Here is a 22,615-nt window from a genome sequence, read left to right as displayed (position 1 = left end):
TCTATATACCATAGCTAAGGGCTGTGTCCAGGCATATTGGCCATATATTACAAACCCTGCGGTGCATTATTGCTATTATAAACTGGTTACCAATGTAATTAGAGCAGTAAAAATAAATGTTTTGTCATATGGTCTGATATACCATGGCTGTCAGCCAATCAGCATTCAGGGCTCAAACAACCCAGTTTATAGTTTGTTAAAAGTGAGCATTTATCTGTAGTCTTTATATGCATGAATAGGTATGAATCGTTTATTCAGTAGACAGAGAAACAGCATTGTGAAAAGTCACTAGTCAGACAATCCGGGCCAATTAAAAATATATATATATATTTGTGTCACTTGACAAATCATAGGAACGAATCAATGACTTTATATGAACAAATAGAACGTTTCAATTCTGCGCGCGCACACCTCTGGTCACGTCACTCCCGGGAAAGCCGTGAGCTTGCGAGAAAAGAAGCGCGCGAGATAGGAACTTGAGCGCGGACTAGTGTGTTGTCAGCAATCCAGTGTACCTAGCCCAGCGACAATTAGATTTTTAGTTTTTACCAACGTGGATTATATACGACAAAACAGACTTGCTCATATAATATAGTTTGTAAATATATGCACGACGTTGGCAAAAAAAATATACAATATATTTTAGTTAAGGGTGATGGAGGTAAAGCAAAGGGAAATGTCCTGGTGGTCGCGCGGGTAAGTAGTTAGCTAATCGGATTCTAACCATTGTTATTGTTAGCTACAACAGCTGTTGGATAAATAACAATGCCCATATCCTAATGTTATTTTTAAGAGGACAGGGATCTATGTACCATTTTATAATATGAGATTACTGAATGTCATCGATTATTTTTGCGCATTTACGTGATTTGACCGCCCTTTTGTCACCCCACCAGTTGAGGTCGACGTCAGATGTTGCTAACTAACGTTACGGTAGTCAAATCATGGCATGAAACAATAAATTAGCGAATGTTCTAATGCATACCGTAGTAATCAGAGAACACAAACGTTTACTAGCTCACATAATATGTTGCTTGTAGTAAGTACCTAGCTAGGTATAAAAATGCTTTGTTTGAGAATTCTGTGACTAACACACAAGCCAGCTACTTTTCAGTACAATGCATGTGGCCCTTTGCATGAGTTTGATCTCGACCACCACACCCTGTTGCTTGTCTTTTTAGAGAGGATGGGGAGGAGGCAATGTATCAGGACACTGACTCTGACGTGGCTGAACAGAGAGACTGTGGAAAGGTCAAAGTGAAATGGACACAAGATGAGGTGAGTTCATGTACCCTTATACATCCCCCACAAATGCTGATCTATAAATGGTAGGTTATTTGGAATGAGCTAGTTACTTAGCTCTTCATAAAATGCCTGTACTTTATTCTCAGGATGACAATCTCAAAGCGTTGGTCCAAAACCGGGGGCCAAATGACTGGAAATACATTGCCAGCATTTTACCGGTGAGCGAGTTTGACGGAGCACAGTATATATTCAGTTATATCCAGTTGACAATACAAATAATACAACTGAAGGGTTCAAATATTAAATACGTTCTGAAGGCGTGTGGGTTTTATTTTGCATTAAATCATTAACTGTATGGTAACCCTGTATGGCACAGAATCGCTCAGAACACCAGTGCCAGCACCGCTGGTTGAAGGTTCTGGATCCAGATCTGGTCAAAGGGCCCTGGACCAAAGAGGAGGACGAGAAGGTTAGTTGTGATGGTGACTATTCTACAATCAGTTCTACTAGACTTCTTTGTGAGAGAAACTTTAGTTGAGTATTACTAATAGTTGTTCAGTCAGCTCTACTTTCCACTGGCTGCTTTGACTCCTATCCAAGGACAGCCTCCGGGTGGCTTGCACTGCCACTCAGAGGACACATTTTCAGACTGCCACCAACCCTGCATTCCGCTCCACAGGTGATAGACCTGGTGAACAGGTATGGCAACAAGCAGTGGGCTATCGTGGCCAAGCACCTGAAGGGCCGGCTGGGGAAGCAGTGCCGAGAACGCTGGCACAACCACCTCAACCCGGACGTGAAGAAATCCTCCTGGACAGCAGAGGAGGACCTCATCATCTACAAGGCCCACTGCATGCTGGGAAACCGCTGGGCTGAGATCGCCAAGCTGCTCCCCGGAAGGTAACTGTTGTACTCCAGCTAAGAGAGTCACTGACATGTCTGAGCTGAAATGTCAGGATCACGCAGAACAGTTTATGGGTCTCCACATATTTTGTGATAAATGCAATTGAATGGATTGGAGTTGGATTAGTGCTCGACTTCATACACTAGCTATATCTTGATTACTACAACATTATGTTAAAATTTTACATTCCAGGACAGATAATGCTGTGAAGAACCACTGGAACTCAACCATCAAGCGTAAGGTTGAGATGGGCTTCTACAGCAGGGTGGATCCTTCTCTGAAATGTCAGCAGATGGAACCAGAGGAGAGCATGGCCCACCACAGCAGAGATCAGCAGGTTGGTTCCTTCTGAAATCAGTTTGACAACATCTGGGCTATGCTCAAACTAATCCTTGTTATGTTTTTCTGTGAAACATGATTTGTTATGCTTCTACAGATGGACTATGGTGGTTCTATGGAGAGGGAACCAGACCAAGATCCCACATTGCCGGTAAAATGCAAACACTGCTAACTACTATAGGGGGTAAAGCAGATAAACTGCTGTGTTTTATATTATAAATGGAGTGCCTTCGGAAAGTATTCAGACCCCTTCCCTTTTTCTACCTTCTGTTACATTACAGCCTTATTCTAAAATTGATGATGATTTTTATGTATTTAATAAATCTACACACAATACCCCATAATGACAAAGCAGTAACAGGTTTTTAGACATTTTTGCAAATGTATTAAAAATCAAAAACAAATCTCTCACATAAGTATTCAGACCCTTTGCTATGAGATTCAAAATTGAGCTCAGGTGCATCCTGTTTCCATTGATCATCCCTGAGATGTTTCTACAAAAGGCCACCTGTGGTAAATTCAATTGGTTAGACATGATTTGGAAAGGCACACACGTGTCTATATAATGTCCCACAGTTGACAGTGCATATCAGAGCAAAAACCAAGCCACGAGGTCGAAGGAAATGTCCGTAGAGCTCCGAGCCAGGATTGTGTTAAGGCACAGATCTGTGGAAGGGTACCAAAATATGTCTGCAGCATTGAAGGTCCCAAGGAACACAGTGACCTCCATCATTCTTAAATGGAAGGAGTTTGGAACCACCAAGACTCTTCCTAGAGCTGGCCGCCCGGCCAAACTGAGCAATCGGGGAGAAGGGCTTTGGTCAGGGAGGTGACCAAGAACCCGATGGCCAGCCTCCCGAGTGGAGCAGCGTTCTAAGGCACAGCATCGCAGTGTTGCAGCGTCACTACAGCCTGGGGTTCGATCTGGCCGTGACTGGGAGTCCCATAGGGTGGCGCACAATTGGCCCAGCGTCGTCCGGGTTAGCGAAGGGTTTGGCCGGGGGGGGGGCTTTACTTGGCTCCTCACGGTCTAGCAACTCCTTGTGGCGGGCCAGACGTCTGAAAGCTGACTTCAGTCATCAGTTGAAAAGTGTTTTCTCCGACACATTGGTGCGGCTGGCTTCCGGGTTAAGCGAGCAGGTGTTAAGAAGCGCGACGTGGCGGGTCATGTTTCGGAGGACGCATGACTCGACCTTCGCCTCTCCCGAGCCCGTTGGGGAGTTGCAGCGATGAGACGAACGTAATCATAAAAAGGGGGTTAAAAATATATATATATATATATATATATAAGGAACCCGATGGTCACTCTGACAGAGCTCCAGATTTCCTCTGTGAAGATGGGAGAACCTTCCAGAAAAACAACCATCTCTGCAGCACTTCACTAATCAGGCCTTTAAGGTAGAGTGACCAGACGGAAGCCACTCTTCAGTAAAAAGTACATGACTGCCCACTAAAGGACTCTCAGACCATGAGAAACAAGATTCTCTGGGCTGATGATACCAAGATTGAACTCTTTGGCCTGAATGCCAAGTGTCACATCTGGAGGAAACCTTGCACCATCCCTACGGTGACGTGTGGTGGCAGCATCATGCTATGGGAATGTTCTTCAGCTGCAGGGACTGGGAGACTAGTCAGGATCGAAGGAAAGATGAACAGAGAAATGTACTGAGAGGTCCTTGATGAAAACCTGCTCCAGAGCACTCAGGACCTCGGACTGGGGCGACGGTTCACTTTCCAACAGGACAACGACCCTAAGCACACAGCCAAGACAACGCAGGAGTGGCTTTGGGACAAGTCTCTGAATGTCCTTCAGTGGCCCAGCCAGAGAAACTCCCCAAATAAAGGTGTGCCAGGATTGTAGCGTCGTACCCAAGAAAACTTGAGGCTCTAATCGCTGCCAAAGGTGCTTCAACAAAGTACTTAGTAAAGGGTCTGAATACTTATGTAAATGTGATATTTATTTTTAATTTTTATACATTTGAAAATATTTCTAAAATCCTGTTTTAGCTTTGTCATTATGGAGTATTGTGTGTAGATTGTTTCCTCCCTCTCATCAATGTAATCAATTTTAGAATACGGCTGTAAAGTGGTCTGAATACTTTCTGAATGCACTGTATAAAGTGGAGTACATGCAGAGGATGTGCATGTTAGAATATTACTAGTTTATACTAGTCTTCAAGGTAGTACACATTGCTCGTGTGTGAACATATTAATTTAATGTATTCTTCTGGATCTCCATTCTGGTTTTCAAGCTTATGTTGCTCCCTACAGGAGAATGCCAATACATCCACTGTAAGAGGCGGACCGAAAGAAGCAGGCTTCCACAAGGCTGTCTCTCCTCAACAGTCAAAGACCCCCAAAAGTGAGCCAAACACCCCAGGAGGTGAACTGAATACCAGTAGCTGGGTGGTGGACAGCTCAGGCTTCCTCTCTCCCAACGGCCCAGCCTTAAAAGAGGTGATGGAGATGGTGGATGGGGTAAGAGGGCTGGATGGGGTCATAATACCTCTGTTTTCTGAATTTCACCATGTTCATCTTCTGCTTTGAATGGAATACCAAAGAGATCTCATTTGATGATCAGATATGGCAGACAAGATGTCTGACTATTTTGGTATGAATTAGTTTGTCAAATTATATTTATTTTCATAAACTTTACTTTTCTGTTTCTTTTCCTCTACCAGGACTTGGATGGCTGGTGTAACATGGCTGTCTTTGATCTGCCCGAGGAGAGCCAGAGCCCAGAGCGGACCCAGTTCCGTCTGGAGGGCAGTGCCCTACAGGAACTCAGTAAGGGTAACCGGGGGGAGCTGATCCCCATCTCCCCTGGAGGAATCACCCCACCTTCCATACTCAACCGCCGCAGCCGCCGTCGCATAGCTCTGTCCCCTGACTCCAACAACTCCAGGACCCCCAAGAGCACCCCGGTCAAGATCCTGCCCTTCTCACCCTCACAGGTAATGGCTCAACCACCATAACCTAACACAGTAAAATGACTCATTGTTGCCATTGTTTTGTACAGAATCATGTGGCCAAAAACACATTTTACCATGTTTAATTTCCCTAAAATGAAATTCCATATTTTTATTTAAAAATATATATACATATATATTTCACCTTAATTTAACCAGGTAGGCTAGTTGAGAACAAGTTCTTATTTACAACTGTGACCTGGCCAAGATAAAGCAAAGCAGTTCGACACATACAACAACAACACAGAGTTACACATGGAATAAACAAACATTCAGTCAATAATACAGTAGAAAAAGTCTATATACAGTGTGTGAAAATGAGGTAGGATAAGGGAGGTAAGGCAATAAATAGGCCATGGTAGCAAAGTAATTACAATATAGCAATTAAACACTGGAATGGTAGATGTGCAGAAGATGAATGTGGCAGTAGAGATACTGGGGTGCAAAGGAGCAAGATAAATAAATAAATAAAATACATTATGGGGATGAGGTAGGCTATGTACAGGTGCAGTGAGCTGCTCTGACAGCTGGGGCTTAAAGCTAGTGAGGGAGATATGAGTCTTCAGCTTCAGTGATTTTTGCAATTCGTTCCAGTCATTGGCAGCAGAGAACTGGAAGGAAAGGCGGCCAAAGGAAGAATTGGCTTTGGGGGTGACCAGTGCTACGAGCGGGAGCGCGTGCTACGGGTGGGTGCTGCTATGGTGACCAGTGAGCTGAGATAAGGCGGGGCTTTACCTAGCAAAGACTTGTAGATGACCTGGAGCCAGTGGGTTTGGCGACGAATATGAAGCAAACGCCAGCCAACGAGAGCGTACATGTCGCAGTGGTGGGTAGTATATGGGGCTTTGGTGACAAAACGGATGACACTGTGATAGACTGCATCCAATTTATTGAGTAGAGTGTTGGAGGCTATTTTGTAAATGACATCGCCGAAGTCAGGGATCAGTAGGATGGTCAGTTTACGAGGGTATGTTTGGCAGCATGAGTGAAGGATGCTTTGTTTGCGAAATAGGAAGCCGATTCTAGATTTAATTTTGGATTGGAGATGTTTGATGTGAGTCTGGAAGGAGAGTTTACAGTCTAACCAGACACCTAGAATATGTGGACAACTACAAATACCCAAGTCAGAATTGTCCAGAGTAGTGATGCTGGGCAGGTGCGGGCAGCGATCGGTTGAAGAGCATGCATTTCGTTTGACTTGCATTTAAGAGCAGTTGGAGGCCATGGAAGGAGAGTTGTATGGCATTGAGTCTCATCTGGAGGTTAGTTAACACAGTGTCCAAAGAAATGCCAGAGGTATACAGAATGGTGTCGTCTGCATAGAGGTGGATCAGATAATCACCAGCAGCAAGAGCAACATCATTGATGTATACAGAGAAAAGAGTCAGCCCGAGAATGGAACCCTGTGGCACCCTCATAGACTGCCAGAGGTCCAGACAACGGGCCCTCCGGTTTGACACACTGAACTCTTATCAGAGAAGTAGTTTGTGAACCAGGCGAGGCAATCGTTTGAGAAACCAAGGCTATTGAGTCTGCCGATAAGAATGTGGTGATTGACAGAGTCAAATGCCTTGGCCAGGTCGATGAATACGGCTGCACAGTAATGTCTCTTATCGATGGCGGTTATGATATTGTTTAGGACATTGAGCGTGGCTGAGGTGCACCCATGACCAGCTCTGAAACCAGATTGCATAGCGGAGAAGGTACGGTGGGATTCGAAATGGTCAGTGATCTGTTTGTTAACTTGGTGTTTGAAGACTTTAGAAAGGCATGTTAGGATGGATATAGATCTGTAGAAGTTTGGGTCTAGAGAGTCCCCCCCCGTTTGAAGAGGGGGATGGCCGCGGCAGCTTTCCAATCTTTGGGAATCTCTAGACGATACGAAAGAGGTTGAACAGGCTAGTAATAGGGGTTGCAACATTTTAGGCAGATCATTTTAGAAAGAGAGGGTCCAGATTGTCTTGCCCGGCTGATTTGTAGGGGTCCAGATTTTGCAGCTCTTTCAGAACATCAGCTTTCTGGATTTGGGTGAAGGAGAAATGGGGGAGGCTTGGGTGAGTTGCTGTGGGAGGTACTATTGCAAATGGGCGTTAGGTGTCATTTTAGTGAAATGGTTTCTAAATGCAGTGTGTGTTTCCAGTTCCTCAACATGTGGACCAAACAGGACAACTTTGAGCTGGAGAATCCATCTCTCACCTCTACGCCAGTGTGCAATCAGAAGTCTGGGGTTACCACACCACTACACCGTGACAAGACTCCACTCACACAGAAGGAAAACTCTGTTTGCGCATCCAAGCTGTACCCAAACTCAGTGTATGTAATAAGGCATTATTGACACACAATTGTCTTGTATGTGCTAAGTTATTATTGGCATGCGATACGATTAATCTCTCGTAGCAGTAGAGAATTATATTTAGTTTGTCTTTTTATCAAGGTTCATCACACCCAACCACAAGTCAAATCTTGACACCACTCCACGGACTCCAACTCCATTCAAAAATGCCATGGAGAAGTATGGTTCTCTGCGACCAATGGTGAGTCCCTCACTTGCTACTGTTGTCAATGAAAGCACTTGGATTGTCAGACGATTTGTATGGATAATTTCTTCAATATACTGCTGAAAATAGTTTATTTCTGTATGTCTTAGCCTCAGACTCCGAATGAGGAGGACTTGAAAGAGGTCCTCTTGAAAGAGGCTGGGATTGAGCTGATCGTGACGGATGAGAGTCCACCTGAGCAAAGACGCAAGCAGGTGGTGAGTACGATGACATTTTACGATCATTTACTTTCACAGATGATGCTTCTCAGTCTTATGAAATGGTCTGACTATGTGGTCCATTCCTTTGCTTCCAGCATCGACCTCCAATGAAGAAAGTGCGTAAATCTCTGGCTCTGGATGTCATGGACTGCAAAGAGATAGTCACTGCGAGGCATCAGTTCATGAAGTCCGAGCCCAAAACCTTTTCTAAGGTACATTCATTAGAAATTGATTTAATTCTGCTGTTATTGTTGATGGTGATTTCCTCCATTGATTTGTATATTGTTATCCTTGTGGCAGGCTGAGATGTCTCTCAACTCCTCGTCCTTTTGTATGAAGACTGAAGATAAAGAGGATAATGTTCTGGATCAGGGCTTCTGTTTAGGACCCAGTGAGAGTGGTGCATATTTCAACCCAGTGCCCCCAACCCCAGTGAGTACTCTAATGAAACGCTACCATTGGCTGCTATCTAAGTGAAATTATTATTAAATAGCTGTCTTTTCCCATGTTTATTAGTATACTATATCATAATCAGGAGTTTTCTAATAGCCTGTAATGCATACATATTTTTTGTTGTACATGTCTTTTATCATCTTTTGTAATGGTTTTCATTTCCCTCTATTTGTCTGTTTTGCATCTGAAGTTATTGATATGCTTTGCTGTGTTCTCAGATGTCCAAGGCATGGGAAGCAGTGGTATGTGGACGTACTAAGGACCAGCTCATAATGACAGAGAAAGCAAGACGTTACCTCCGTTTACTGAAATCCCACGCTCCTAACCGGGCCCTCATCCTGTCCTGAGCCCTCACTAACCTCGATGTCCTCTGTGCAGACATTTCCATTGTGTTAAATATAGGGTTACAAAATTCTGGTAACTTTCAATTAATTGCCTGGTTTTTCCAAAATCTCGTTTCCTCAAACCATGATTTCTAGAAAACCAGGGAATTTATTGAAAGTTCCCGAAATGTTGCAACCCTAGTTAAAAAACTCCCCCGTGTCGATGTATTCAGCGCCCTTGACTTTTTCCACATTTTGTTACGTTACAGCCTTATTCTAAAATGGACTAAATCGTTTCCCCCCTCAATCTACACACAATACCCCATAATGACAAAAAATATATACCACATTTACATAAGTATTCAGAACCGTTAATCAGTACTTTGTTGAAGCACCTTTGGCAGCGATTACAGCGAGTCTTCTTGGGTATGGCGCTACAAGCTTGGCACGCCTTTATTTGGAGAGTTTCTCCCATTCTTCTCTACAGATCCTCTCAAGCTCTGTCAGGTTGGATGGGGTGTGTCGCTGCACAGGTATTTTCACGTCTCTCCAGAGATGTTCAATCGGGTTCAAGTCTGGGCTCTGGCTGGGCCACTGAAGAACATTCAGAGGCTTGTCCCAAAGCCACTCCTGTGTTGTCTTGGCTGTGTGCTAAGGTTGGGAAGAGATGCATTGAAACATGGTCATTGTCAGGGGACATTGTCCTGTTGGAAAGTGAACCTTCGCCCCAGTCTGAGGTCCTGAGTGCTCTGGAGCAGGTTTTCATCAAGGATCTCTCTGTACTTTGTTCCGTTCATCTTTCCCTTGATCCTGACTAGTCTCCCAGTCCCTGCTGCTGAAAAACACCCCTACAGCATGATGCTGCTACCACCATACTTCACTGTAGGGATGATACCAGGTTTCCTCCAGACGTGATGCTTGCCATTTAGGCCAAAGTGTTCAATCTGGTTTCATCAGACAAGACAATTGTGTTTCTCATGGTCTGATAGTCCTTTAGGTGCCTTTTGGCAAACTCCAAGCAGGCTGTCATGTGCCTTTTACTGAGGAGGGGCTTCTGTCTGGCCACTCTACCATAAAGGCCTGATTGGTGGAGTGCTGCAGAGATGTTTGTCCTTCTGGAAGATTCCCCCATCTCTACAGAGGAACTCTGGAGCTCTTTCAGAGTGACCATCAGGTTCTTGGTCACCTCCCTGACCAAGGCCCTTCTCCCCTGATTGCTCAGTTTGGCTGGGGAGCCTGCTGTAGGAAGAGTCTTGGTGGTTCCTAACTTCTTCCATGTAAGAATGATGGAGGACAATGTTCTTGGGGACCTTCAATGATGCACAAAGTTTTTGGTACCCTTCCCCAGATCTGTGCCTTAACACAATCCTGTCTCTGAGCTGGTCTGAATACTTATGTAAATAAGGTATCTGTTTTTATTTTTAATACAATTGCAAAAAAATTATAAAAATCTCTTCTCACTTCTCTTGTCGTTATGGGGTATTGTGTGTAGATTTTGATTTAATCTATTTTGGAATAAGACTATAACGTAACAAAATGTGGGAAAAGGGAAGGGGTCTGAATACTTTCCGAATGCACTGTATATATGGAGATAGTTTAGTGCCTTTTAAAATAAAGGGTTAAATACACCCCGGCTTAGACTCCTATGGATTAAACATGGTAAACATGTTTCAATGCGTCTCTTCCCAAATTTAGGCAGCGTTTACACAGGTAGCCCAATTCTGATATTTGGGCTGCCTGAGTAAACCCAGCCTTGATTGTGTTGGTATCGATGATCGCATGGTTTTAGGTTTCTAAAACACCATTTTGTAAAAAATTGATCTCGTGCTGTGTTGAGCATGCTCAACTGAAGTAATGTTTTCTCAGTCCTGGATACTTGTAAATATGGAAAGAATTGTATTGTAGGGCAACTTTATGGGTATATAAGTGTTTCAAATGTAATGCAGTTTGAATCTACACACATCGTTCTCTCGTAAAGGTCTTAACACTGTACAAAAACAATTTAATCCACACTTATATCAAATTTGTCATACTCAAATGTAATAGAAAGGTCTAAATGTTTTCCTTTTGATATCTAAAGTTCACATGTCATTTTGCACTTACATCTATCAGTATTGGAGTTGTTTGTAACTGTGTTAGTCATGGTTGCGTTTGATTACCTGATCAATCAATAATGAATTTAAACAAGTTGACTCACACAAGCGAACAGATGGTTGGTGAGGTTGCAGAACCGTTTGTTTCCTATGATCTATTTTTTACATAATATGTAGTCTACTGTCAACTCCTGTAGTTGTATTATAGGCTACTATTTTAAGAGTAGAAGCATGTGACGTGAATATTTATCACCATAGAAGAATCATACACTCGGGTAGTCCTATTCTCATGTCCAAAATGTTAAGAGGTACAGGATTTTTCTACTGAAACCTGATAATGTTCTGTGCAGATAACAAAATGTATGAGAATCTCGTTTTTTTGTTTTTTTTCCTAATGTAAACAAACTAAAAATATTAAATTATATGAACAGTTTGTAAAATTGCCTGTGCATTTGCAATGTGTGATTGATACATTTAACTTAATCGGTTGGTGAGCTATTGATTTTGTGATAAATCAAAAATGGGCCAGATTAGGAATTTTGAGTGTGGTTTGTTTCTTGATGAGGACCAATGAAAAACGGACACAATGCTTATGTGAACCTGCCCCTTTTTGTGTTGAGGGGCAGTCACATGAGCCCGGTAACGTTTGAAAGGCACTGAAATAGAATGTAAATGTATAATATTTGCACAGATTTTACCCGATCATTTGATCTACATTTTTTGTTTTGTTATTCTGGCCCACATTTCAGACATGTCCAACAACCCTCTGGTTCTGATTTCAGAACGCGTTCATTCATTTGCAGCAGTTAGTTGTAACCAATTATACGAATAGGGGTAACGACACTAGCTGTCAGATTTGGCATTTCAATAAAACAGCATCTGAGGATATATGATTGTAAAATTTTATTTTATTGTAATATATTTGGGAAATAATACGTTGTGTGATAGGTGGTTGTTTAATAATAACACATACCAAGTCTGAAAATGCAATTACCACCCCATGTCTTTGAAATTGTAGTCTCCAAGGCTTGGAACCCGGAAGCAATTGCGGCTCTTAGGTGACGATACATTAGACGACAAGAGTGAGCCAATGATCTATCTATACATCATTGGAGTGGACATGGCCCAGCCTCGTAAGTATAAAGCGTTTTTGTTCTAAATACGATCGAAGTAAACTTCTTATTACTAGTTGCCACCCATATGTAGTAATATAGTCTAGCGCTGATTTTGCCAAAGTCTACAAATGGTGCGTGCAAGTATGTAACGCCTGGACTCCAGGCTGGAGTGACAGGACCAATGTGGAAGCTAACGTTAGCAGGTAGCTAGGATGTCGTAGACTCGTAGCTAACTAGATATTGCTATACATGTATCTTGCATGTACATCATCATGAATTGGATTGTATACAAGTGTACGTTGTCTGTATTATGATTCCTAACGTTAGTTTTACACAACGTTGTGTAAAATCTATCGCTCACGTTAGCTGGTTAGCTAGCTTTCCAGCTGGTTCCTCTAGTTAAGAAATGGAGTGTTCTGCATCGGTTACTGTGCAATGGTTGCATGATCGAGACTACACACAAGTCTACACTTCTAAAATGGGAACTCAAATAGTTGAAATCTTCCCTCTCCTACTGACCTGGCTGTAACCATCATGCATGTGTCCCCACAGGTGTGTTCTGCTTGGTCCTCCTCACCGTGGCTCTCGGGGCCCAGGCTCTGACCCCATCCCATCACCTCTCACTGTCAGACGTGGACAGACTTAAAGGCCTCCTGAGCCAACCCTTCACAGACCTGGCATCAGCATACTACTCCATCGTTGGTTTGAGCAAGCTTGGAGCCTCAGTTGCTGATGAAAATGTCAGAAAATTAGCTTCTAATAATTGAAGGAAAGAGGCTTGACTGTTATATCCAAAACGTGTAGCCTATGCCATGTTTAGTTACCTTAGGCTATTCACTTCCATAATCACCACAATGTTTACCTATGTGTTTTACTGTACAGCTTGTTTATTTTGCAGGATGCTTGTCAGTTTCTGAAGGCCCAATTGGACCCCATGAGTGTCGACTCCCTCTTCTTCGCTGCTGAGGCCAGTCAGGCCATCGCAGACTGTGAGGTAAGTAGTCCTTAAGTAGAGCTTACTTATGTATGACAAAAAAAACATGTCATTTGCTCTTCCAGTAACATAAATGGTGGCTTGCATGGAATTAAGACAACATTTATGATGGTGGTTTTGGATGCTCTGCCAGTGAAGTCCTCGCTTAGCTCTGTGTTCTCCCTCTTTATGAATTACTTATTTAGATGCCAGTATTCAACGAGACCCGTGACATCCTTCTGGCAGCAGTCAGCGAGGACTCTACAGTAACACAGATCTTCAGAGCTGTCAGCGCCCTCAGTTCCCTGGGGCTTCCTCTGGCTTCACAGGAAGTCGTCGCTGCCCTCGTCGCCCGTATTGCCAAGGAGGACAACGTCTTGGCGTGAGTAATACCTGCTGGCCTGGCAGATGGAACAGACTTGCTGCTGAATCGTTTCTTTGATCATTTGGGTTTTTGAACTTCATTGTTACTTTGTCCTTTCTTACAAACTTCGCTTTTGAACAGATAACGCATTCCTATGGCCATTTTGTCATAGTAAAGTGACTGTTTTTTTTCTTGTCTCTCTGTACAGGATCACTACTGCACTCCAGACTGCCACCCGTCTCTCCCAGCAGGCTGAGCTTGGAGGAATCCTGGAGGAGATTGAGGTGAGTTTCACAAGTCCACTAGGTGGTGCTGTGCTACAGGTTTTGACAGATGAATTACTTTGCAAAGTTGCAAATTTCCCACATGCGAACTGGTTTCTCAAGCAGAGATGTTGTATTTGAACCTTTCTCTCCCTCGTAAGGATCTGGCAGCACGATTGGATGACTTGGGTGGAGTGTACCTCCAGTTTGAGGAGGGACTTGAGGCGACCGCCCTCTTTGTGACAGCAGCCTACACACTGTCAGACCATGCGGACACGGAGCCTCCTCTGAAAGAGGTAACCTGCTGTCACCATTTATGTGGGTGGTAGAAAGGTTGCATGAGGCGGTGTGACTTTTTCCCGATCATGTGTTCTGTATTAGATCTCTGGAATGGAACTCCAGAGTAGCTTGTTTACTTTCTCGTGTTTATTTTATGTTTCTCGTGTCTTTTTTGTTCTACTTGACTTTTACATAACAAATAGTACTACTGATATCGATTACTGCATTGTTGGGAAAGAGCAAGCAAGAAAAGATTTTCAGTGTACTTGTGCACGTGACAATAAAACTTGAAACCCCAGCTATCTTATCAGATTACTATAAATGTGAGCTTTTATCCCCACAGGACCAGGTGATCCAGCTGGTGAACTCTGTGTTCAGTAAGAAGTCCTGGGATTCCCGGTCTGAGGCGTTCAGTGTAGCCTGTGCTGCTGCAGCTCTCTCCAGCAACCGCTTCCACGTGCCAGTCATCGTCAGTACCCAGGGGCCTGCCACAGTCTCCCACAGCCAGCCAATCCTGCATGTATGCTCTCCTCTACTACTCCAGTGTTTATCATCCAGTGACATTTTTTTTTTTTTTATATATATTTTTTTTTAAATAAAGTTTATGATTTAGATGTCATCAATTGGAAACACGTTTGAAGGATGTCACATGAATAGTGTTTCTTACTTGAGCCCTAACCTTGTTGACATGAACCCTAGTGGACCTTGTTCAGTGCCCTTGCTAGTCCACCACTGGGTAAGGGTCTCCACCCCATTTTCTTTTCACTGACCCTTTATCTGCCTCCTTGTCTTTACCCACAGCTTCTGGTGACAGACATCCTGTCCAATCCTCTTGCCTCAGCCAATCTGCTGGTGGAATCTGCACAAGCTGTTGCCTCTAAGAGTGTTGTACTCAGCCAGGCACCTTTCTCCCTCAGAAAGTAAGTATGGTAGACAGACCGATTTTGAATTTGTCTGGGTAATAATTTTGTGTAGATTAATATTGAGTGTTATAGAATCCAAGCTTTAATTTCATTTTTTCCAGTCAAGGAAATATCTCTGCTGTTCATGCATGTTATTTGTATGTCAGCGTTGTAGTGTTTAATAATTATTTCCAACTGTTTTACAGTGGCATTTTTGAACTTAACTTCATGGCTAGCCAGCCAGCCAGTGGATATTACCAGTTTACTGTGGCTGTCACCGGGGACAGCCGATTGGTTGCCAATCAGGTTGAGGTGAGCTAGATAAATTTATTGGGAATCATTTGGTACCCACATAGATGTAACATAATCTTCTATATAGTATTTGGTAGTTTAGTATTTTCTTAAATGGGGGCATGGTACACACAATGCCAAGTAAAGAAGGTCTATAGTTTTGGATTTGTTATTTTGAGAACCATCAATTAGTCTAAATGTTGTTGGAAGTTAAGTCAGAGTTGCCTCTTTGGGATTGGTCAGAAGGTTAGCAGTTCATTGTGCTTGCCAAGGAAGGTTATTCCTACAAAGTAGCCTTTTCCATTAGCGTACATAACTTTTTATGTTACTTGACCAGGTATGAAAACTATTAACCTCTAGCATTTACTTTAGCTTTCTCTGACTCACCATACATACATGTGACAATCACTCTGCTTCATTCGAATTTTTTCATATGAGTTCCATTTTATTCCTTCATTTCTCTCTCTCTCCACCTGCCTTCAGCTGAAAGTGAAGGTGTCCACTGAGGTAGCCGTCACTAATATGGACCTGTCTGTAGTGGATAAGGACCAGAGCATCGGCACCAAGACATCCAGGTCAGAGAGCCCAACCACGTATATGAAAGCATTTTAATACTGCCCTTGTGAGACCCATAACACAGAGGTTGTCCTTACCCATTGCCACACAAAATAAATCTAAAGTATGTCATTTTCAGGGTTGACTATCCCTTCAAGGCCAAAGGCTCCTTTACTGCAGACAGCCATCAGAACTTTGCCATGAATTTCCAGTTAGTGGATGCCAACACTGGAGTAGAGCTCACTCCTCACCAGGTATTTAGCTTTTTATGTGTTAATTTTTTATGTTCCTGCTCTCATTCTGTCAACATTGCATTGTGCTATACCTCTTGAGGGTATTTTGTTTTTCTTTACAGACCTTTGTGAGGTTTCACAATCAGAAAACTGGCCAGGAAGTTGTGTTTGTTGCTGAGCCGGACAGTAAGAACCTTTATAAGTTTGAGCTGGACACAGCAGAGAGGAAGTCTGAGTTTGACTCCATGTCTGGGACCTATGTCCTCCACCTCATCGTGGGAGATGCCACCTTGGAGAACCCCATTCTGTGGAACGTGGCTGATGTTGTCCTAAAGTTCCTTGATGAGGAGGCCCCAGCAGCCATCCAGTCCAAGACCCTTTACATGCCCAAACCAGATATTCAGGTTAACAACAAGCCAAACATTTGCATATAATTGAACATTGTGATGAGTTATGTAACATTTTGTTTCACTACTCTTGAGGCTACTAGTCATAGCTTGAAATGACTAATGAAGATAAGATACATCTAACTCGGGTGCATAGTCGCTGATAGATAAACTAGTTAAGTGATAATGCCTGAGAAGCTGGTGTTTTGATATATTGGCAAACTGTGCCAATAATATATATATATATATATATATATATATATATATATATATATATATATATATACTCCAAACACCGGCTTCGAGGGCATTATCACTTTGATACAACATATTCAAATACTGATTGGCATATTTTCATTAACATTATTTTGAATTTATTCATAATATTTTATCCCTCCACAAGATTTAGTCCCAACGCAAATCTAGGGTTGCTACCCAAGCCGGCTGGTCATTTGTTCTATCGGTTCGGTTGCTAGAGACGCGACCCAGTCGTTCAGTCTTTTTGTTCTGTATCTATGGACGCAATCCAGTTGTTTGTTCTAAATGTTCTATTTCCACACTGGCTGGCAATATAATTATCCATTACTTGCTAGCTAGCAAACCAGGGCTAACTTAGTCACGTCAAAAAAACAATAACAGAGTAGCCGCATTTGTTTAAGCTGTTTCTAGTGACATTTATCTGGACACATCCATAACAATGAGCTAATGAGGTGCGCATAGAAAATGTGCTCACTCATCAGGACACTTGTTTAGAGGAGCTAGTCAACAACACAGCTAACACATTAACTTCGAACTGAAACTGGAATGACTGCAAACTAGTTGCACATTGTTTAGTTGGATCTTTTTTCAATTGACATTTCTTTGTGTATATATCCATAAAAATGATGCTGATTCATGATTGACTGGCTGAGAAAAGCTGCCTTCCTGTCTGTCTCATCCCGACTCCCGACACATTCATTACTATGGGACAGCTGGAGATCGATTTTGAATATTGAAACAATGTTGGAAATGTCGGAGAGACAGACAGCAAGGTTTATACAAATCTTGGTTGTTGAAAGCTAAATGTTAGTCTAAAAGAAATGTGAGATAATGTGTAGATGCTTTTTATAGTGGAGATCAAGTTTATAAATTGCTTGGCTGGGCAATTGCGTAGTCAAATGGAACAGAGTAAATAGGAATTTTAACTTCATAGATTTAGCTGGTGGTAACTTGTGGAATAGACACCGGCTGCTATGTAGTTTTAACCAATCAGCATTCAGGATTAGACCCACCCGTTGTATAATAAATGGATAAATAACTGGACTTGAATGATGTTCTCCTCCTCTGTAGCACTTGTTCCGGGAGCCTGAGAAGAAGCCACCCACGGTGGTGTCTAACACCTTCACAGCCCTCGTCCTCTCTCCGTTCCTCCTGCTGCTTATTCTGGTGAGGCTCGCTTTACTTCTTTATGTTTGGAATTGTTCAATGGTAACCTTTTTAGAAAGGGTTCAAATCTGCCTCTATTCAGTCTAACTGTTTTGTATTTACCCAGGCTTAGAATAAAGCCTTGGTACATCCTGAATGAGCCTAGGTTTTTGATTTAACTGAACACTGATTTTAATTTGAAATTGCAATAGCAATGCTGTATGACATAAAATGTATTTTCTATGACATTTAGAGTTTTGAGTGACGGCATTGTCCTTGCTGTGTAAGGCTTGGATCACTGCATTGTGTGCTACCTGGACAATCTATTTTCAGACCCTTTGTACTGTTGTGGTATAGTTTATTCTTCTCTCTCCCTCTCTGTTCAGTGGTTCAAACTCGGGGCCAACATCTCAAACTTCAGCCTCTCCCCCAGCTCTGTGCTGTTTCATGTGGGCCACGCATGTGAGTACTGAGCAATGATGTAGTTCTGAGTCTAGGGTTACAATGAAAACTACTGGCATTGTCACTCCACAGATACAGTTCCTTCAGAAAGTATTTACACCCCTTAACTTTTTCCACATTTTGTTGTTACAAGGTGGGATTCAAATTGATTTAATTGAAATTTTTGGTCAACGATCTACAAAAAAGAATCAGCAATGTGAAGGAAAAATTATATACTTTTTTAATTAATAATAGAACACTAATATATCTTGATTAGATAAGTATTCACTCCCAGAGACAATACATGTTAGAAACACATTTGGCAGTGATTACAGCTGAGAGTCTTTTTGTGTAAGTCTCTTAAGCAATTTACACACCTGGATTGTACAATATTTGCCCTTTTTTATTATTAAAAAACTTCTTCAAGCTCTGTCAAGTTGGTTTTTGATCGTTGCTAGGAAGCCATTTTCATGTCTTGCTGTAGTTTTAAATCAAAATGAACTATTCACTCGGGAAAGTTCAATGTTGTCTTGGTAAGCAACTCCAGTGTAGATTTTGCCTTGTGTTTTAGGTTATTGTCCTGCTGAGAGGTGAATTCGTCTCCCAGTGTCTGTTGGAAATAACATTTTCCTCTAGGATTTTGGCTGTGCTTAGCTGTATTCTGGTTATCCCCCCCCCCCCCCCTAAAAAAATCCTTAGTCCTTGCCAATGACAAGTATACCCATAACATGATGCAGTTACCACCATGCTTTAAAATTTGAAGGGTGGTACTCAGGGATGGTTTGTGTTGGATTTGCCCAAAACATAACTCATTGTATTCAGGACAAAAAGTTTATTTCTTTGCCCAATTTTCTTTGCAGTATTACTTAAGTGCCTTGTTGCGAACAGGTTGCATGTTTTGGAATATGTTCTATTCTGTACAGGCTTCCTTCTCTTCACTTTGTCATTTAGGTTAGTATTGTGGTGTAACTGCAGTGTTGTTCCACCCTCAGTTTTCTCATATCACAACCATTAAACTCTAACTGTTTTAAAATCACCATTGGCCACATGGTGAAATCCCTGAGCAGTTTCCTTCCTCTATATTATTATTATAATAATAATAATAATAATAATAATAATGACTCAAGACATTTCAGGTCTTGATTGTTTATTCATTTTGAAAATGTTCAACGAACATTTCCACTTTCACATTATGGGGGATTGTGACAATCTTAATTAAAACAATTTATATTATTCAAGCTGTAACGCAACAATGTGTAAACAGTCAAGAGGTGTGAGGTTTTGGAAGGCTGTGTATATATTTTTCCTAGTTGATCACCTTTACTCTGTTCTTGTTGTTTCAGGCATGCTGGGTCTGATGTACGTCTACTGGACTCACCTCAACATGTTCCAGACCCTCAAGTACCTGGCTATCATTGGCAGTCTTACCTTCCTGGCTGGAAACCGCATGTTGGCCCAGAAAGCAGTGAAGAGGTATGGCCAGAGCTCTACGCTGACCTTTTTTACAAGGAGCACGTGTGAAAATTAGAAAAATGTAGGCGCACAGTAAGATATTTAGGAGCACAATTAAACATGTTTCAGGTACTTAAGCTAGAATCCTTCATTTCTCTAGGCGCACTGGTGCTCATAAAAAAATTTTAAATGCCAGGCTGCGCAGCCAAATATTTAGGCGCATATGCAAGTAAAATGGTCGCACTGTAGAGCCCGAGGTTAGGTATGGCTCCTGTTAGCGATCGCAACACAGACTGTCAGTTTCTCTCTAGAGAGCTCTCGACCACATGTAGAAAGTTTGATGTCTTTTTAATATGACAAGGACTCTGGGGGCTTTTAATATGACAAGGACTCTGGGGGCTTTTAATATGACAAGGACACTGGGGGGTTTTTAATATGACAAGGACTGGGGGCTTTTAATATGACAAGGACTCTGGGGGGCTTTTAATATGACATGGACTCTGGGGGGCTTTTAATATGACATGGACTCTGGGGGCCTTTTAATATGACATGGACTCTGGGGGGGCTTTTAATATGACATGGACTCTGGGGGGGTTTTAATATGACATGGACTCTGGGGGGGGTTTTAATATGACATGGACTCTGGGGGGGCTTTTAATATGACAAGGACTCTGGGGGGGCTTTTGGACCTCTTTGTTGGTTGTCAGAGATGTGGCTGACTACTATTCACTCAGGGCCCTTGAGAGGGTGTGTAAGAGCCTACGGTGGCGCACTGCCCCCTTGGTGTGTGTCACCTGTGACCCCCCCCCCCCCCCCCCCTGACCGTGCCAGGCTAGCAGAATAGTGGAGCCTCCACTGTAGAGCGTATAACCACTGGGACCATGAGGGCCTGGCCAGATTGCACCGTGTGGGTGATTCCCCTCATACCTTCTCTCCAAAGGCCATAGAGACAGAGGTAATATGTGTCACTGGCTGAAGACGTTAGTCTAATTGGCCAATTTTACTGTGGAATTACTGCACCTTGTTTCATGCCATTTTCTAACCGAGTCCTTTCAACCATTTGCTAGTCTAATGATCCTTCTAGTTGATGTGGTGTCAGTGGATTTAATTTAGACTTGTTTCTGCTTGCTTTTCTTTCTTTAGCCACTGTCTCTTATAGTGACTGCCTGTCTCCTTAACTCTCCTGTGTACTCCCTGCTACATTTCTCTTTTTCAGGATTGCTGCAGAGCAAAGTAGTAGGTTGGCAAAGTATAGGAGCCTGCGGTAAAGGCCTCTGTTTTCTAATAACAAAGGGTGAAGTAAGGGCATCTCTATGGCCTGCATCCCAGTGCATCCCCATTGCCCTGTATAATGCATGGCTGTGTGGTGCAGTCAGGACTCACTCTCTATCTAGTGTTCTGGCCAGCATCTTGCTCATCCCACCACAAAATCATCTGCTCACCTTTTACAGCTGGGACTATAAACCAAAAATAATCGACATCAACCATACCGATCACTCATCGCAGGCATTTTGCTGATATCTTTCATTACGATAAGTAGCCTATACTAGAGAGATTTGAAATTAGTTTGCTTATATGGGTTATTTGTTAATGGGACAATTGATGGCTACAACCATCAAACTAGTAGTAGTTTAAAGGAAAATAAAATAAGCTATGGTGCACATTGTTATTAACCTAGAGCTCTATTTATCTTTATTGCAATATGGATTTTTGACCTTTAACATCCTGTCTGTCACCATTTTATTCATCTTCATATTGCCTGCCATTGTACATAGTTATTCTCAGATGCAACATGTGTGGTGTCATTATTGGCTGAGCTCAGAATTAACCTATGTCATCATGATTGTTCTGCAGTTCATGTTCTGTTGCTGAGAAAGTCCTGTACACTTCATCTTTATGCTGTAAAGAAATGCATGAGGAAGTTTAACATGTATCCAGGACTTGTCATTCAGTTAAAAGGCTTTAAATTAGATTGTTTTAAAGCTTACAACAAACATTCTAATGTATGTGTTTTCTTCTCTTTCAGACTTGCAAGTAAATGACAAGATTGAAGAAGATTTAAAGATGCTTAGTTTTTGGTTTTCAAGGATTCGTTTGACACATCGTCAACCATCAGACTGTCAGAGGTTATACCATGAATCCAATGGACAATTTGAAATGCAGTTTCACTTTTCTTTTTCAACTTGAAAATAATAAATGTTGTAATCCAAGGTGTTGGTAGAGGGTCCGGACAGACTCTGACACAATACTCTTACTGAGGACTGGAAAGATAACCATCCTTGCACTTCATTTTTCTGTGACTTTGTTTGGCCTTTTTTTCATATTTTAATTTTTTTTCACAACTGGCTTGGTTGGATATCATTTGTGGTTTTATAATGTAATTGGGATGGGTATTTTTTTTTCCACGTTCTCTGTGCCCATCTTACTATGGCTATGTATCAAAAGGTGCATCAAGAAGTAAGCCATTGATTTTTTTTAGAAGTCCTTTTGATGAAGTTTATTGATGGTGTCTTCACTGACATGTTCATCACAAGTCTGTAATGTATGCCTGTCTTCTCAATGAATTACATGTGGAGGGTGTGAGCTATTTTCCCCTTACAATAAAGACCTAACCCCATCAACATTTTGATGGGCAATTCAATAAAATCACATGTTTTTGTAATGAAATAAAGAAATGGGGATTAAGTGTACTGCTTTTTATTCTGGGTGCAATACACCCTTTGTAGTGTTATACTACTTAATAATAGTGGTTATGCAATAAATGTATTGGACGAAGGAAACAAACTCTGCTTTGTGAAAACTGTGCGGTTAAGTCCTTCAGTACAATTGGAACCGTAAGTAGGAATGTCATTCAAATCCTAAAATGCATTTCC

General features: G+C 42.1%; 2 protein-coding genes across 5 annotated transcripts; both read left to right on the top strand.

Moving 5' to 3' along the window:
* The first annotated feature begins 448 nt into the window (after positions 1-448).
* Positions 449-9,352, top strand: LOC110494615 (myb-related protein B). The gene is made up of 15 exons (XM_021569838.2): positions 449-696; positions 1,182-1,278; positions 1,392-1,463; positions 1,622-1,714; positions 1,925-2,145; positions 2,342-2,486; positions 2,586-2,639; positions 4,760-4,966; positions 5,170-5,442; positions 7,598-7,770; positions 7,892-7,991; positions 8,105-8,212; positions 8,311-8,427; positions 8,516-8,647; positions 8,887-9,352. Exons 1-15 carry the CDS (start codon positions 656-658, stop codon positions 9,013-9,015), a joined length of 1,962 nt encoding a protein of 653 aa, XP_021425513.2. The 5' UTR covers positions 449-655; the 3' UTR covers positions 9,016-9,352.
* A 2,750-nt stretch (positions 9,353-12,102) lies between these two features.
* Positions 12,103-22,522, top strand: LOC110494616 (dolichyl-diphosphooligosaccharide--protein glycosyltransferase subunit 2). 4 transcript variants are annotated; one of them, XM_036950713.1, is made up of 17 exons: positions 12,103-12,217; positions 12,752-12,939; positions 13,098-13,193; positions 13,379-13,554; positions 13,745-13,820; positions 13,961-14,095; positions 14,422-14,598; positions 14,880-14,998; positions 15,187-15,292; positions 15,755-15,846; positions 15,966-16,080; positions 16,182-16,463; positions 17,775-17,870; positions 18,236-18,311; positions 19,634-19,763; positions 20,959-21,041; positions 21,769-22,522. In XM_036950713.1, exons 1-16 carry the CDS (start codon positions 12,175-12,177, stop codon positions 21,008-21,010), a joined length of 1,959 nt encoding a protein of 652 aa, XP_036806608.1. In that variant the 5' UTR covers positions 12,103-12,174; the 3' UTR covers positions 21,011-21,041; positions 21,769-22,522. The 4 variants fall into 4 exon arrangements, with proteins under 4 accessions (XP_036806608.1, XP_036806611.1, XP_036806610.1 ...); XM_036950716.1 differs by having other exon boundaries at positions 12,752-12,968; XM_036950714.1 differs by lacking the exon at positions 12,103-12,217 and adding an exon at positions 12,251-12,402.
* The last annotated feature ends 93 nt before the right edge of the window (positions 22,523-22,615 follow it).

This window comes from Oncorhynchus mykiss, chromosome 17 (genome assembly GCF_013265735.2).
Source record: "Oncorhynchus mykiss isolate Arlee chromosome 17, USDA_OmykA_1.1, whole genome shotgun sequence".
NCBI classification, from domain to species: domain Eukaryota; kingdom Metazoa; phylum Chordata; class Actinopteri; order Salmoniformes; family Salmonidae; genus Oncorhynchus; species Oncorhynchus mykiss.
Note: the sequence above shows the minus strand (reverse complement) of the source record. Positions and strands in the feature narration are given on the sequence as shown.